This window comes from Salmo salar, chromosome ssa24, assembly GCF_905237065.1.
Source record: "Salmo salar chromosome ssa24, Ssal_v3.1, whole genome shotgun sequence".
Classification (NCBI taxonomy): Eukaryota; Metazoa; Chordata; class Actinopteri; order Salmoniformes; family Salmonidae; genus Salmo; species Salmo salar.
This window is the reverse complement of record NC_059465.1, coordinates 8,048,150-8,064,542: the sequence shown is the minus strand read 5'-3', so window position 1 is coordinate 8,064,542 and position 16,393 is coordinate 8,048,150. Positions and strand designations below refer to the sequence as shown.

Sequence of the window (16,393 nt, the reverse complement as noted above, 5' to 3'; positions counted from 1 at the left end):
TTCCTTCCCAGGGGATGACAGTGCAGTTACAAACACACACACAGAGGAATTTCAGGGTAAACACAGTAAAAAGCTGCACAGGGCTAACCGGACACAGTCTCTCTCTCTCTCTCTCTCTCTCTCTCTCTCTCTCTCTCCTCTCCTCTCCTCTCCTCTCCTCTCCTCTACTGTCCGTTTGTTTGAGGAACACATTCCCAAATTCCTGCCCTGACAAACACATCCTGACGGCGCTCCTGAGAAACCACAGAAAAGGCAGCCTTCTGAGCTCTTTCTCTCTCTCTCGCACACGCACACAGAGAGAGAGCTCAAGGAGGAATGTGTGAGAGAGGTGGCCAAGTCACTACACCCAAAAACAAAGAGACCTTTTACAGTAGCACTCAAAAAAACAAGACCCATTACCCACATCTAAACGTGGCAGAGGAGCGAGAGAAAACATAGCACTGAAGAGGAAGCATATGTCTGCCCACTATCTACTATACTGAGGCTAGAGATAATACAAAATAGTTTCAGAGCAATATGATCCCACTTTAACCAGGGCATAATCAACAAGGGACCATTATCACTTTTAACATAATCATGTTCAGAAACAAATGGTACCTATAATTATGAGACGGCACAGCTGGGTGGGTCAGTACCTTTTGTGTGCCACCTCATAGGACCATCTCCTCTACCACTCTGCGAGCTGATTGGTCCATTTCGTTCTGGACCAATGAGAGGCAGCGCCTGGCCAGAGCCTGTTGCCTAGAGTCCTCTTGAACCATCAGTTCCCCATACAGATAAACACCCATGGCCTGGAGAGACAACACACACAAATACAATCAGCCTCACATACAGATAGATACACACTCCCAACAACATGCTTTTGCACAAGAGTCTGTGTTGTGTGAGAGAGGCAGCGTGTGTGTGAGTGTTACCTGGTCGTGTATGAGGAAGTGCTCCACATCTCCATAAGCCTGAGCGTATTTGTGTTTGACCACCAGCTCACACCAGCGATGCCTCACCTGAAACACACATGTTGGAAGAGCTCATGATAGGAGCCATACAAAACATTTTAGACCAGCAAGCTCTCCCTCTCTCTCACACACTCACTCTCTCTCTGTGCGTGTGTGTGTGTGTGTGTGTGTGTGTGTGTGTGTGTGTGTGTGTGTGTGTGTGTGTGTGTGTGTGTGTGTGTGTGTGTGTGTGTGTGTGTGTGTGTGTGTGTGTGTGTGTGTGTGTGTGTGTGTGTGTGTGTGTGTGTGTGTGTGTGTGTGTGTGTGTGTGTGTAGGATGGTGCCTGGCCTTTCTCCCAGAGGATCAATGGGAGCTCTGTTACCACGGTGACCGGAGAGATCAGAGACTGGCTCTGTCCCCGCCTCCATCATCATCCCTCCTCGTGTGTGTGTGTGTGTTCTAGCCTTATGCTGTTATTCTACTAGCCTCGTGACGGGAGTGATTTGTGATTTAACGCTACGAGGGGGTGTTTTCTCTCCTAGACGATAAATTCAGCTAGATGGAAGCAGCAATACTGAGGATTCTTTTTCCTTCTTATGTCTCGCTTGATGATTCACACACCCACACAGATGTACGGACTGACACACACACACGCGCACACACTCCGTTTTCCCTTCCACCTGGTGTGGGGGCGTGAGAAGCAGAGCTGGGCAACGCTCCTTTGATAACAGCGTCTCTGAACGCTCCCTTTACCTCTGCAGCCTTCTGAATAAACATGAGCTTCATAGGCCTCAGATGACCCCTCTCTCTCTCTCTCTCTCTCTTATAATATAAACCGGGAATTGATTGAACGTTCCAGGAATTTTGCAACCGTAGTAATATCACATCACTTACTGCCATTTCAGGGCTTTATTTCTCTCTTTCCCGCTCTTTTCCCCCCACTTTTTTTCCACACCTATCTCAATAGATCCAGCAGCATTTCCTCTTTCAGATCCCAACCTCTTTCGTGTCTCTCGTTTTTGCAATCAATCAACCCTGCTCGTGGCATCCTGGATATATATGTGTGTGTGTGTGTGTGTGTGTGTGTGTGTGTGTGTGTGTGTGTGTGTGTGTGTGTGTGTGTGTGTGTGTGTGTGTGTGTGTGTGTGTGTGTGTGTGTGTGTGTGTGTGTGTGTGTGTGTGTGTGTGTGTGTGTGTGGTGTAATAAATGTAGGAATGTCCTGTGTAATTGGTGCGTCTCCCCTCAAGAGAGAGACAGAGGCCCAGTGAGGGGGGTAAGAAGGGGGTGAGAGGGGCACCAGGCAGCTGGCTACCCCCAGGGCTCTCCCCAGGAATGCAACCCAGCACAGAGAGCAGCTGCTGGGGCTGCGCAGGGCAGCAGAGCAGGGTGGCCTGGAGGGCATTCAAACAGATACGCACATTAATTACAATACATGTTGGCCTAAACTTGCTGATTATGTTCCTTCCCTGCACTGTAAAGGGGTTGCTGTGAATTTGACAGTAACTTACATGCAGCTAATTGGCAAGTAATTTACTGTATTTCGTATTGCAGTAATGTAAATATGGTATCAAAGCAAGTACTACGTAATGACAGTACAATATCGTACAGTACAGAGTAAAACATCTTTATGAAACGCAGATGCCAACCCTGCAGTTCTCTGTCTATCTGTTTTATTCTCTCCCACTCGTCCTCATCCTGCTCTCCTTCTCCACATGAGGAGTGTCTTTGGTGTGGTTTGGTGTAACAGACTCCTTTCCTCTCTGATAGGACCCTTCAACCTAGCGTGGGCATTAAGGCCTTCTGTGGTACAATGTGCCCTGTATGCTTGACCAACAAATGGCCCACAGACACACACACACACGTACGCACGCACAAGCACCAACCCACACATCACGAGACACACATGAAAGGAAGTGAGCCACAGTCACGCATTCACTCTCAAACACGCACGCGCATACTGTTGTCATACAGTACACTGCCACATGCAGACACACACACACACACACACACACACACACACACACACACACACACACACACACACACACACACACACACACACACACACACACACACACACACACACACACACACACACACACACACACACACACACACACACACACACACACACACACACACGGGTCGTTCCACCTCAAAAACCACAATAGGATTGATTTCGACACCCACAATCTCAGATTGTTCTGCTATAATTTCTGTTGTTAGAAACGGGTAAGATTGGCATTTTTGCAAAATTATTTTTTGGAAATATAATTAGATCTCTGAGAAATTAAGCTAATTGATTGCAACCAAATTGGCAATTTTCTCTTATAGTACCTAACATCTGATTTGGACCAAGCTTTTTCTAACAATGAGTTAAACATGAGTAATTCAAAGAAATGTTCAAAAGCCCTCCACGGGCCCCCCACACCAATCCCACCCCAACAATGAGTATATAGTATCAGTTCTCTATGTTTGACAAGTAGTATGGAGCTGCGGCTCGGAGTATTGCTTCTTCATACTATGTAATGTATTCTCAATGTATTTGGTGATGTTTTTATCCCCTGTTCAGAGAAATTAGTCATTGAAGTTGTTAGGTTTATGTAGCATCCTACATCCATGAGTAGCTTTTGACCAATTTCTGGATTCCGGATGTCTTGCTTATTGTTAATCAGATGTTAGGTACTATATTTATTGAATATTATATGAATCCTATAAATAAAAATGGCCAACTTGGGTGCAATCAAATTAGCTTAATGTCTCAAAGATCAAATTGTATTTCAACTAAATAATGTCGCAGGAATGCTAATCTTATCTGTTTCTCACTACAGAAACGATTTCAGAACAATCTGGTGTCATGACTTGCTGAAATGAAATGGAATGACCCACATGCGTTGAAGCCAGTGCTCGCACGCTATCCTTCACACTACATTAAATGCTCACACACATCTCACACACATTCTACACCATTCAAATGGAAGGACAGAGCACTAACCATAACAGACAGAACCTCAAGCGTGATGAATTCCCACACTTTACCTGCTACACCTCCATGAAGTAAACACTGCTAACCGAACATAACAGGAGAGACGTGATGCCGCACTTAAGCTTTTATTTATTTCACTTTTCAAACACATTGATCATTAATTTTGTGGAAAGGTTGGAGGGTAAGAAAGAAGACGCATTGGAGGAATGGCTGGACACACGTGCGTTAGTGTCTGTGTGACAACTCAGGTTATTTTTAGGGACCATTTCGTTTTTTCCCCCTGGAATTTGTAGATGAAATCTCTGTTGGCCTCCTACCCCCAGCCAGACTGTAGAGGCCTAGACAGAGACCTTCTCATGTTGAACCACTGAAGGCCAGCCAAGTACTGTACACTCACATCCTTTACAGTCTTTTATTTTTACACCCAATTGATTCTTAGAAGTGAAGTACATTCTCAGCAGGAAGTCTTTCATTCCTGGCTTAAGATTTTCATTGTTTTAAATCGGTCCCAACAAAAGATGCTCAGTTCAGTTCAACTAAAACGTAATGGTGTTGATAATGTAGCCCTACAGTACATACAGTACAGTATACTGAACATTTCACAGCACCAAACACCTACTGCGTGACTACCGTAAATGAACTAACATCTGAGCTACACTTCAGTTATTGATTTCTCCTTCCAAAAAGGTCATATACAGTAATGACTATGGCTTCATATAAGAGAGGAAAAATGTATTAACTAATTCTTTTCAAGACAGGGCATGTGTTAATGACAGCTTAACTTGTTTAGTTTCCAGCCTTAACACAGCCGTGCTTACTCTGACTGCTGCACTTAATGCTAGAGTACAGTAAAGCCCCTACACACACACACACACACACACACACACACACACACACACACACACACACACACACACACACACACACACACACACACACACACACACACACACACCTCCCACCACAACCCCCCACACACCTTATCCTACGCATAAACACCATTCGAGTGTAAAGTTAGCTAACACACTTTTGTACATCGCGCTGTAACGTACAATTTACCTTATTTTAGCGCCCTAAAAACGTAATACTTCCAGATCAACTGTAATATGAATACCATTGTAAAGCACAATTTCTACCCCTTTCCAGCAAAATCAATGACGAGACCTTCATGCTGCCCGTCTTTGCATGATTGAAGAAGGCAATGAGCTCCGTCGGGTCTTTTTAAAATGACGGGTGGGGAAGTGAAACCTACTGCGTCCCAGCTAGCACAGAGGATCTGGGCCGATTCCGGCTGAGAGTTGGGGCACTCGGCTGACAGTCAGACTCGGCTGACGTCATGTGGCCCGAGTCTGGGCCGCATTCGGCAGTATTACTTATGGCCACGATGCGGGGATTGAGCTCGGGCCGATTCAAGTGTGAGTTATCTGGCCCAAATGTATTACTTGGGGTTCGGGCCGATTCCGGTGATAGTTATCTGGCCCAAATGTATTACTTGGGCCGATTGGGGCTACTCTCTGGCAGATGATTACACGGGCTGTTTTATATAATTAACATTTAAGTATTTGTTTTTCCATATTTTCTCATTGTTTCTGTGATCGAAAAATACAATTAACATTTAAATGAAATTCTTTAAGAGTCCTGTGTAGTATTTTAGTATTTTGTATTTCCTTGGTGCGAGGCAATTGATAAGCATTAAAAACTTTGTGGATGGAACCTCCCAAGTGGCGCAGTGGTCTAAGACACTGCATCGCTGTGCAAACTTAGGGGTTTTGTCCTGTTGGAAGGGGAACCTTCGCCCTAGTCTGAGGTCCTGAGCGCTCTGGATCAGGTTTTCATCAAAGACCTCTCTGTACTTTGCTCCGTTCATCTTTCCCTCCATCCTGACTAGTCTCACATTCCCTGCCAAAGAAAAACATCCCCACAGCATGATGCTGTCACCACCATGCATCATCGTAGGGATGGTGCCAGGTTTCATCCAGACGTGACGCTTGGCATTCAGGCGAAAGAGTTCAATCTTGGTTTCATCAGACCAGAGAATCTTGTTTCTTATGGTCTGAGAGTCCAAACTCCAAGCAGGCTGTCATGTGCCCTTTAGTGAGGAGTGGCTTCCGTCTGGCCACTCTACCATAAATGACTGATTTGTGAAGTGCTGCAGAGATGGTTGTCCTTCTGGAAGTTTCTCCCATCTCCACAGAGGACCTCTGGAACTCTGTCAGACTGACCATCGGGTTCTTGGTCACCTTCCTGACCAAGGCGGACATGAACTGTTCAGAGGAGACTGCGTGAATCTGTCTTCATGGTCAAATTGCTTCAAAGAAATCACTACTATTTTCTATTAAACTAGGCAAGTCAGTTATGAACAAATTCTTATTTACAATGACGGCTTAGGAAAAGTGGGTTTACTGGCTTGTTCAGGGGCAGAACGACATAAGTTTACCTTGTCAGCTCGGGGATTTGATCAAGCAACCTTTCGGTTACTGGCCCAACGCTCTAACCAGTAGGCTACCTGCCGCCCCCAAGGACAACAATAAAATAAGAGACTTTCTTGGGTCAACAAACACGAGCAAAGGACATTAGACCGGTGGAAATCTGTCCTTTGGTCTGATGAGTCCAAATGTGAGATTTTTGGTTCCAACCGCCGTGTCTTTGTGAGACACAGAGTAGGTGAATGGATGCAAATAGTCTGGGTAGCCATTTGATTGGATGTTCAGGAGTCTTATGGCTTGGGGGTAGAAGCTGTTTAGAAGCCTCTTGGACCTAGACTTGGCGCTCTGGAGTCTTTGACAATTTTTAGGGCCTTCCTCTGACACCGCCTGGAATAGAGGTCCTGGATGGCAGGAAGCTTGGCCACAGTGAAGTACTGGACCATACGCACTACCATCTGTAGTGCCTTGCGGTCGGAGGCCGAGCAGTTGCCATACCAGGCAGTGATGCAACCAGTCAGGATGCTCTCGATGGTGCAGCTGGAGAACCTTTTGAGGATCTGAGGACCCATGCCAAATATTTTCAGTCTCCTGAGGGGGAAAAGGTTTTGTTGTACCCTCTTCACGACTGTCTTGGTGTGCTTGGACGATGTTAGTTTGTATGGTGATGTGGGCACCAAGGAACTTGAAGCTCTCAACCTGCTCCACTACAGCCCTGTCGATATGAATGGTGGCATGCTCGGTCCTCCTTTTCCTCGCCCCGCAATCATCTCCTTTGTCTTGATCACATTGAGGGAGAGGTTGTTGTCCTGGCATCACATGGCCAGGTCTCTTTGTTGACGGTGATCAGGCCTACCACTGTTGTGTCATCGGCAAACTTAATGATGGTGTTGGAGTTGTGCCTGGCTGTGCAGGCATAAGTGAACAGGGAGTACAGGAGCGGACTGAGCACTCACCCCTGAGGGACCCCTGCGTTCAGGATCAGCGTGGCGGATGTGTTGTTACCTACCCTTACCACCTGGGGGCGGCCCGTCAGGAAGTCCAGGATCCAGTTGCAGAGGGAGGTGTTTAGTCCCAGGGTCCTTAGCTTATTGATGAGCTTTGAGGGCACTATGGTGTTGAACGCTGAGCTGTAGTCAATGAATAGCACTCTCACATAAGTGTTCCTTTTGTCCAGGTGGGAAAGGGCAGTGTGGAGTGCAATAGAGATTACATCATCTGTGGATCTGTTAGGGTGGTATGCAAATTGGACTGGGTCTAGGGTTTCTGGGATAATGGTTTTGATGTGAGCCATGACCAGCCTTTCAAAGCACTTCATGGCTACAGACGTAAGTACTTCGGGTCGGTAGTCATTTAGGCAGGTTACCTTAGTGTTCTTGGTCACAGGGACTATGGTGGTCTGCTTAAAACATTTAGGTTTTACAGACTCGCAGTGAGAGGTTGAAAATGTCAGTACATGCTCGGAGTACATGTCCTGGTAATCCGTCTGGCCCTGCAGCCTTGTGAATTTTGACCTGTTTAAAGGTCTTACTCACATTGGCTGCGAAGAGCGTGATCACACAGTCGTCCAGAACAGCTGGTGCTCTCATGCATGTTTCAGTGTTATTTGCATTGAAGCAAGCATAGAAGTAGTTTAGCTCGTCTGGTAGGCTCGTGTCACTGGGCAGCTCTCGGCTGTGCTTCCCTTTGTAGTCTGCAATGGTTTGCAAACCCTGCCACATCCGACGAGCGTCGGAGCCGGTGTAATACAATTCAATCTTAGTCCTGTATTGAGACTTTGTCTGTTTAATGGTTCGTCGGAGGGCATAGCGGGATTTCTTATTAGCTTCCGGGTTAGAGTCCTTGCTCTAGTCTTTAGCTCAGTGCGGATGTTGCCTGTAATCCATGGCTTCTGGTTGGGGTATGTACAGTTGAAGTCGGAAGTTTACATATACTTAGGTTGGAGTCATTAAAACTCGTTTTTCAACCACTCCACAAATTTCTTGTTAACAAACTATAGTTTGGCAAGTCGGTTAGGACTACTTTGTGCATGACACAAGTAATTTTTCCAACAATTGTTTACAGACAGATTATTTCACTTATAATTCACTGTATCACAATTCCAGTGGGTCAGAATTTTACGTACACTAAGTTGACTGTGCCTTTAAACAGCTTGGAAAATTCCAGACAATTATGTCAAGGCCTTAGAAGCTTCTGATAGGCTAATTGACATCATTTTAGTCAATTGGAGGTGTACCTGTGGATGTATTTCAAGTGCCTCTTTCCTTGACATCATGGGAAAATCAAAAGAAATCAGCCAAGACCTCATAAAAAAGATTGTAGACCTCCATAAGTCTGGTTCATACTTGGGAGCAATTTCCAAATGCCTGAAGGAAGGAGACACGTTCTGTCTCCTAGAGATGAACGTACTTTGGTGCAAAAAGTGCAAATCAATCCCAGAACAACAGCAAAGGACCTTGTGAAGATGCTGGAGAACACAGGTACAAAAGTATCTATATCCACAGTAAAAAGAGTCCTATATCGACATTACCTGAAAGGCCGCTCAGCAAGGAAGAAGCCACTGCTCCAAAACCGCCTTTAAAAAGCCATACTACGGTTTGCAACTGCACATGGGGACAAAGATCATACTTTTTGGAGAAATGTCCTCTGGTCTGATGAAACAAAAATAGAACTGTTTGGCCATAATGACCATCGTTATTTTTGGAGGAAAAAGGTGGAAAATTGCAAGTCGAAGAACACCATCCCAACCGTGAAGCACAGGGGTGGCAGCATCATTTTGTGAGGGTGCTTTGCTGCAGGAGGGACTGGTGCACTTCACAAAATAGATGGCATCATAAGGATGGAAAATTATGTGGATATATTGAAGCAACATCATAAGACATCAGTCAGGAAGTTAAAGCTTGGTCGCAAATGGGTCTTCCAAATGGACAATGACCCCAAGGATACGTCCAAAGTTGGGTCAAAATGGCTTAAGGACAACAAAGTTAAGGTATTGGAGTGGCCATCACAAAGCCCTGACCTCAATGCTGTAGAAAATGTGTGGGCAGAACTGAAAATGCGTGTGCGAGCAAGGAGGCCTACAAACCTGACTCAGTTACACCAGCTCTGTCAGGAGGAATGGGCCAAAATTCACCCAACTTATTGTATTGTGGGAAGCTTGTGGACGACTACCCGAAAAGTTTGACCCAAGTTAAACAATTTAAAGGCAATGCTACCAAATACTAATCGAGTGTATGTAAACTTCTGACCCACTAGGAATGTGATGAAAGAAATAAAAGCTGAAATAAATAATTTTCTCTATTATTATTCTGACATTTCACATTCTTAAAATAAAGTGGTGATCCTAACTGACCTAAGGACCTTTTACTAGGATTAAATGTTAGGAAATATGAAAAACGGAGTTTAAATGTAGTTGGCTAAGGTGTATGTAAACTTCCGACTTCAACTGTATGTACGGTCACATCAATGCACTTATTGATGAAGCCAATGACTGAGTTTTGTTGTCTTCACTATTATTCTATAATGTAGAAAATAGTAAAAAATAAAGAAAAGCCCTTGAATGAGTAGGTGTCCAAAATGTTGACTGGTACAGTATATATTATTTGAAATATATATATATTCGTAAATATATTATTGTCCCCTAACCTTGGAGTAAACTCCATCAATACTTAGGCTTCTACTTCCAGCTTATACATACTATATACACCTGTGTGTGCAGTGTTACCTCAGCGTCCTGCTTCTGTAGATCGTAGGTTCTCTTGATCGTACGCAGTGATGTCACACTTAGCTCCGCCTCCTCCAGCAGAAGCTCCAATAGCAACACCAGCTGCTCTGGCATCACCTAGGCAACGTAAATAGAAAGGAGGGGTTATTTGTGGGTCTCAACATGATCGACAACATCAGTATGATTTACTTGACTTCGTTTTGATGGGGGGGGGGTATTTTATTAATAACATTGAAACACATTAATATCAGTCTCTATTCAGCAAACAGTCACTGATAATTCAACGCCACTGGATGGGTTAGGAAGAGTGACAAAAAGAGATACTCGTTTTTTTAACCTGCAACATATAAAATAATAAGAAGATGATGCCAAGGCAAATGTTCAGGGAATATAAGGGAGACGTTGGGGGAATGTTTAGCATTTGAAGTGGAGCAGTGATGGAGGGAGGCAGATGAGTTATTCTGTAGGCGGAGTGAAACAAGAGAAGAAAAGAAAGAGGGAGAGAGACAGGGGAAAGAAAGAGGAAGAGAGACATGACGAGTCCTGTGAACGTCTCAACAGCACACGGTCACAAAGAAGGAACTTCTTTTGATTAAAGCTGTTCTCTGCTGAGGCCCAAAGCTTTTCGACTATTAAATATCATTTGATACAAAAAGAAAGCAGATTTCCCATGACTGAATAGGCTATTGAACAGGGGAAGACACAGTAAAGAGAAGATTAAAGCAAGAATATGTTAGACACATTCATTTCTACATTTTGTTCTGTTGGGATAGTGCTGATTAATGATGTGTAATGTGGTATTCTAAAAGAGGACTTCCAGAGAGACATCCCCATGGTGTTGTGAGCTGTGCCTAGCCTTGCCTGCCTCTCCCTGGGATAAACGAGACACATATTCCTCCTCTCTGGTTCTCTCTCTCTGGGATAAATTAAAGGAGGCTCCATAGAGACTGATGTGAAAATGGAGCTGTGTGTGTGTGTGTGTGTGTGTGTAAATGGGTGGAGGCCAAGCTGCTATTCTTACCCCATTATCACATTATGATCTGGAACTGGCTCTCTCCCCACACACGCACCCATGCACGCACGCGGCACACACACACACACACACACACACACACACACACACACACACACACACACACACACACACACACACACCTAGATACGCAACTTTTCTACATTAAATGTATTCTCTTTTTTTGCCTCTCTTTTGCATTCCTCCCTTTGTCAATCTTTCTTATCCACAACAAACGTTTGGTAAGGAAATACCAGGAGAACTTTTCCCTACCAGAAAGCTCTCCATTTCAAACACAGGGACTATTTGACCATTGGTTGGTCTGAGAGAATCCCATTCAAAGCCTGAAGTCAAACAACTACAGCCTATACACTGACAGTAAATTAATGTGGATACTCTGCACATAGATCTCTCTCTCTCTCTCTCTCTCTCTCTCTCTCTCTCTCTCTCACTGTACCTCTATCTGTCCTGCTCTCCACACCTCAATACTCCTCCATTTTGTGAGAGCTGACCGTTAGGCCCCTCCATCTTGAAGGGTCTCTGAGAGGCATGATCCAGTCATAAAACCCCTAATTTCAGTCTTTTCTTCTTTTTCTCTCTCTCTCTCTCTCTCTTTCTCTCTTTCTCTCTCTCACACACACAATCTGTGTGAGAGGTTCACGTGAGCTTTGTGTGTAGGGGATAGGGGATAGGTTACCCACTCTAGTGGAAAAATGCTCTCAACACCGGACTATTGGGGCTATTGTTAGTCTCAGCCCTGACCCGATCATGAGATCAAACAGTGTGTGTGTGTGTGTGTGTGTGTGTGTGTGGTGCCACCCTTGGCGCCCTCTCCAAGGGTAGGGAGTTCCCAGGCAGGGAGATCACCTTTTCCCCTCCCGGTAACACACAGGCGTGCACACACACACGCGCACACACACACACACACACACACACACACACACACACACACACACACACACACACACACACACACACACACACACACACACACACACACACACACACACAGCGCCACTTAGTGAGGTAATGTGTTGCTTGCTGTTTCATACTGCTTGTCTGCTTGTCTGTTTCATACTCCTCCACATCCATCCTTCCATTCAATCTATCAAAGCCTCAGAACCCTCCACAACTCCTACTCAGAAATACACAGACGAACGAACACTTACAAACACTACTCAGAGTGCATGAGGAGCAATGGCCATTTAAGAGAGGCTTGGTTTAAACCCTCTGTTGTCTCCCCCATATTTTCATGCTTATGTCTCCGTCCCCCCCAGCCTTGTCTAATGGTGTGTTTCTGCCTCATCAGCCTCAAAACACCTGGTCTGGACTAGGAGAACCATCATCATTATCATTCTTGCTGTTTTGGAGGTCAGTGAAACGGGATTTAATATCCACTGATCTCAAACATACAGACTGGCGTGTTCACACACAGTGGCACATTGAATACCCCCATATAAGAAGACATGTCTCCCTACGTCAGATGGGAGCGCCCATAGCAATAACCACACTAACATAAGATAGTAATAATAGTATGACATTTAGCAGACAGTTTTATCCAAAGCGACTTACAGTCGTGCGTGCATACATTTTCACGTGTGGGTGGCACCGGGAATGGAACCCACAACCTTGCGTTGCAAACGCCATGCTTCACCAACTGAAACATGTCCAGTGATAGGACAGTAGCTCAGTGTAATGACACTCTGGGAACCTTCCTGCTATCTCAGAGAGACGGACGGACGGACAGAGAGACAGACAGAATCCTGTGATCGTTCATAACTTCCATGGCAACGACACCTGGATACCACACTAAGCAACCTGTGTGTGTGTGTGTGTGTGTGTGTGTGTGTGTGTGAGGGACACCGAGAGCTTCTTTATCTTTGACCTTTTCTCTCTACCTCTCCACCCCTCTCTCAATCTTTTTCTCCCCCTTAAAACACCTCTTCTCTAATAGCTCGTTGAGAGAGAGAGAATCACTGCTATCGTGGCATGCACATAGTACCGCTGTTTCCTCATGTGGTTGTTATCAACGTTACTGCTACCAACATCTCCCGAAATATACGTATAGCTACTAAAGTCACAATGAGCCTTTCAATGAGCTGTGTGTCTCTCCCCTGCTGTCCGCATCCCTCCCTCCTTTCCAGCGATTTGAGTGTGTGGGTCTCAGAATGCTAGTTCAGTCACACTGCATTATGGGTGATGGAGACGTGGAATCACTGTGACATTCTAAAACCCAACAGTGATTTCTCAGAGGCCATTCAACCGCGCGTGCGTGTGTGTGCGTGTGTGTGTGTGTGTGTGCGCGGGCGCATTTGTGTGTGTTTGTGTGTGACAGACCATTCAGTCGCTCCATTGAATTTTATTTCTGTCTGACCGCAGGCTCGTAAAAGCTCTCTGGCACCAGCGGCTAAACGCCTCAGCCCCCCTCCCCCCGCCTCAGGTACTAGAGTTACACTCTCTCTCCATTTTTCCCTTTCCCCATTTCTAGCTTTAATGTTAGTCAATCTCTTTGACTACCCCTCCGACCTCCATCCCTCCCCTCCTCCTTCCCTCGCCACCCTCTCATTTATCTGGCCCCTCTCAGCAAGATTTCCTCCCACATAGGGGGAGGTGACTTTATTGAATTATAGATCACATGTAAGCAGGATGCCTCACACTGTGTTTGTGTGTGTGTGTGTGTGTGTGTGTGTGTGTGTGTGTGTGTGTGTGTGTGTGTGTGTGTGTGTGTGTGTGTGTGTGTGTGTGTGTGTGTGTTCGCACATTCATACAACTCATTGAATGTTTGGGCAACAGTGAACAACAAGAGGGAAAGGTTCTCCTCAGCGAGTCACGTGTTTCTCTGTTGGGCTTTCAGCCCGGGAATCAGAGTCGACTCTCTGTGCTGATACCGATCTGTGCTGATGACATCACAGCTGGGTCACCTCAGAGATAGCGGATGCCTTAGAGTGATGCCCCTCATGTTTGTTATATCACTCTCTGTTCCCCTCTTCTCTTCTCCTCCAGGATGTTCTGCTTTTATCACAATCATAACATGCTCTGGGATTGAGATGCTTAAATGTGGTGTGTGTGTGTGTGTGTGTGTGTGTGTGTGTGTGTGTGTGTGTGTGTCTCTGACATTTTATCTTGATTAGAAGGATAAACCCCCCAACACAGCTTACAGTGTATGCTAAGCCTGATTGTGAGAAGCGCATACAAACTGTCTCATCCGCAGACAATGCTGCTGCTATATCTAGCAGGGAGGGACAGACAAGAAGGGCCTAGCAAAGAGACTCCTGCTATCACTATGGGACATTCACTACACGTACTATACACTGTCAATCCACTCCATAGACATATCGGAATCGCTCCTCTTTCACCCCAGCTGCCAAACTAACCCTGATTCAGATGACCATCCTACCCATGCTAGATTACGGAGACGTAATTTATAGATCGGCAGGTAAGGGTGCTCTCGAGCAGCTAGATGTTCTTTACCATTTGCCACCAATGCTCCTTATAGGACACATCACTGCACTCAATAGTCCTCTGTACACTGGTCATCTCTGTATACCCGTCGCAAGACCCACTGGTTGATGCTTATTTATAAAACCCTCTTAGGCCTCAGTCCCCCCTATCTGAGATATCTACTGCAGCCCTCATCCTCCACATACAACACCTGTTCTGCCAGTCACATTCTGTTAAAGGTCCCCAAAGCACACACATCCCTGGGTCGCTCCTCTTTTCCGTTCGCTGCAGCTAGCGACTGGAACGAGCTGCAACAAACACTCAAACTGGACAGTTTTATCTCAATCTCTTCATTCAATGACTCAATCATGGACACTCTTACTGACAGTTGTGGCTGCTTCGCGTGATGTATTGTTGTCTCTACCTTCTTGCCCTTTGTGCTGTTGTCTGTGCCCAATAATGTTTGTACCATGTTTTGTGCTGCTACCATGTTGTGTTGCTACCATGCTGTGTTGTCATGTGTTGCAGCCATGCAATGTTGTCGTCTTAGGTCTCTCTTTATGTAGTGTTGTCTCTCTTGTCGTGATGTGTGTTTTGTCCTATATTTATATATTTATATATATATATATATATATTTTTTTTTTTTTAAATAAAGGTTAAATAAAAATAAATAAATAAAATAGACATCAGCCCACAGCATCACACCACCATGTGTGTGTGTATCAAATGTGTTTCATGCGATCAGTGTGACCCAATGATGATATATATGAATGGACAAAGCCATTGACCAGGTCACACCATCATTCTTATGTGAAGCCTCTACAGCGCTTCGAAACCAAATGAAGTCGGTTAAGATGGTGTCTCATGGAGACATAACATGCGCCGTTTGAGCTACATTTACGTCATTTAACAGACACTCTTATCCAGAGCGTCTTACAATAGTGAATGCATACATTTCATACATTTTTTCTCTCCGTACTGGTCACCCGTGGGAATCAAACCCACAACCCTGGCGTTGCAAACACCATGCTCTACCAACTGAGCCACACGGGACCACAGCTACTCCAGGAAGTGACGTTGCAGTCTGCATCCTCTTATTCAAAATCAAAATCAAAAAACATTTATTGGTCACATACACATGGTTAGCGGATGTTATTGCGAGTGTAGCGAAATGCTTGTGCTTCTAGTTCCGACAGTGCAGTAATATCTAACAAGTAATCTAACAATTTCCCAACAACTACCTAATACACACAAATCTAAAGGGGTGAATGAGAATATGTACATATAAGTATATGGATAAGCAATGGCCAAGCGGCATAGGAAAGGTGCAATAGAAGATATAAAATACAGTATATACATGTGATATGAGTAATGTAAGATATGTAAACATTATTAAAGTGGCATTATTTAAAGTGGCATTGTTTAAAGTAACCAGTGATCCATTTATTAAAGTGGCCAATGATTGGGTCTCAATGTAGGCAGCAGACTCTCTGTGCTAGTGATTGCTGTTTAGCAGTCTGATGGCCTTGAGATAGAAGCTGTTTTTGACTCTCTCTGTCCCAGCTTTGATGCACCTGTACTGACCTCGCCTTCTGGATGATAGCAGGGTGAACAGGCAGTGGCTCGGGTGGTTGTTGTCCTTGATGATGTATTTGGCCTTCCTGTGACATCGGGTGGTGTAGGTGTCATGGAGGGCAGGTAGCTTGCCCCCGGTGATACATAGTGCAGACTGCACTACCCTCTGGAGAGCCTTGCGGTTGAGGGCGGTGCAGTTGCCGTACCAGGCTGTGTTACAGCCCGACAGGATGCTCTCGATTGTGCACCTGTAAAAGTTTGTCAGGGTTTTGGGTGACAAGCCAAATTTCTTCAGCCT

The 16,393-nt window shown here is 45.1% G+C and overlaps 1 protein-coding gene across 5 annotated transcripts in view; it reads right to left on the bottom strand.

Annotated features, from left to right (window-relative positions):
• The window catches only part of aopep (aminopeptidase O (putative)), a 114,618-nt gene that overhangs the window by 6,420 nt on the left and 91,805 nt on the right, over positions 1-16,393 (bottom strand). For 2 of the 5 annotated variants that reach the window (XM_014171050.2, XM_014171049.2), the window contains 3 exons: positions 10,068-10,184; positions 915-1,001; positions 636-791 (listed from right to left, as the gene is read on the bottom strand). In XM_014171050.2, the coding sequence (XP_014026525.2) occupies positions 651-791; positions 915-1,001; positions 10,068-10,184 (345 nt within the window). In that variant the 3' untranslated portion in view covers positions 636-650. Of the gene's footprint in view, positions 1-597; positions 792-914; positions 1,002-10,067; positions 10,185-16,393 lie in introns of those variants that run through there. The other 3 variants (XR_001323913.2, XR_006761892.1, XM_014171051.2) reach the window with 3 other exon arrangements.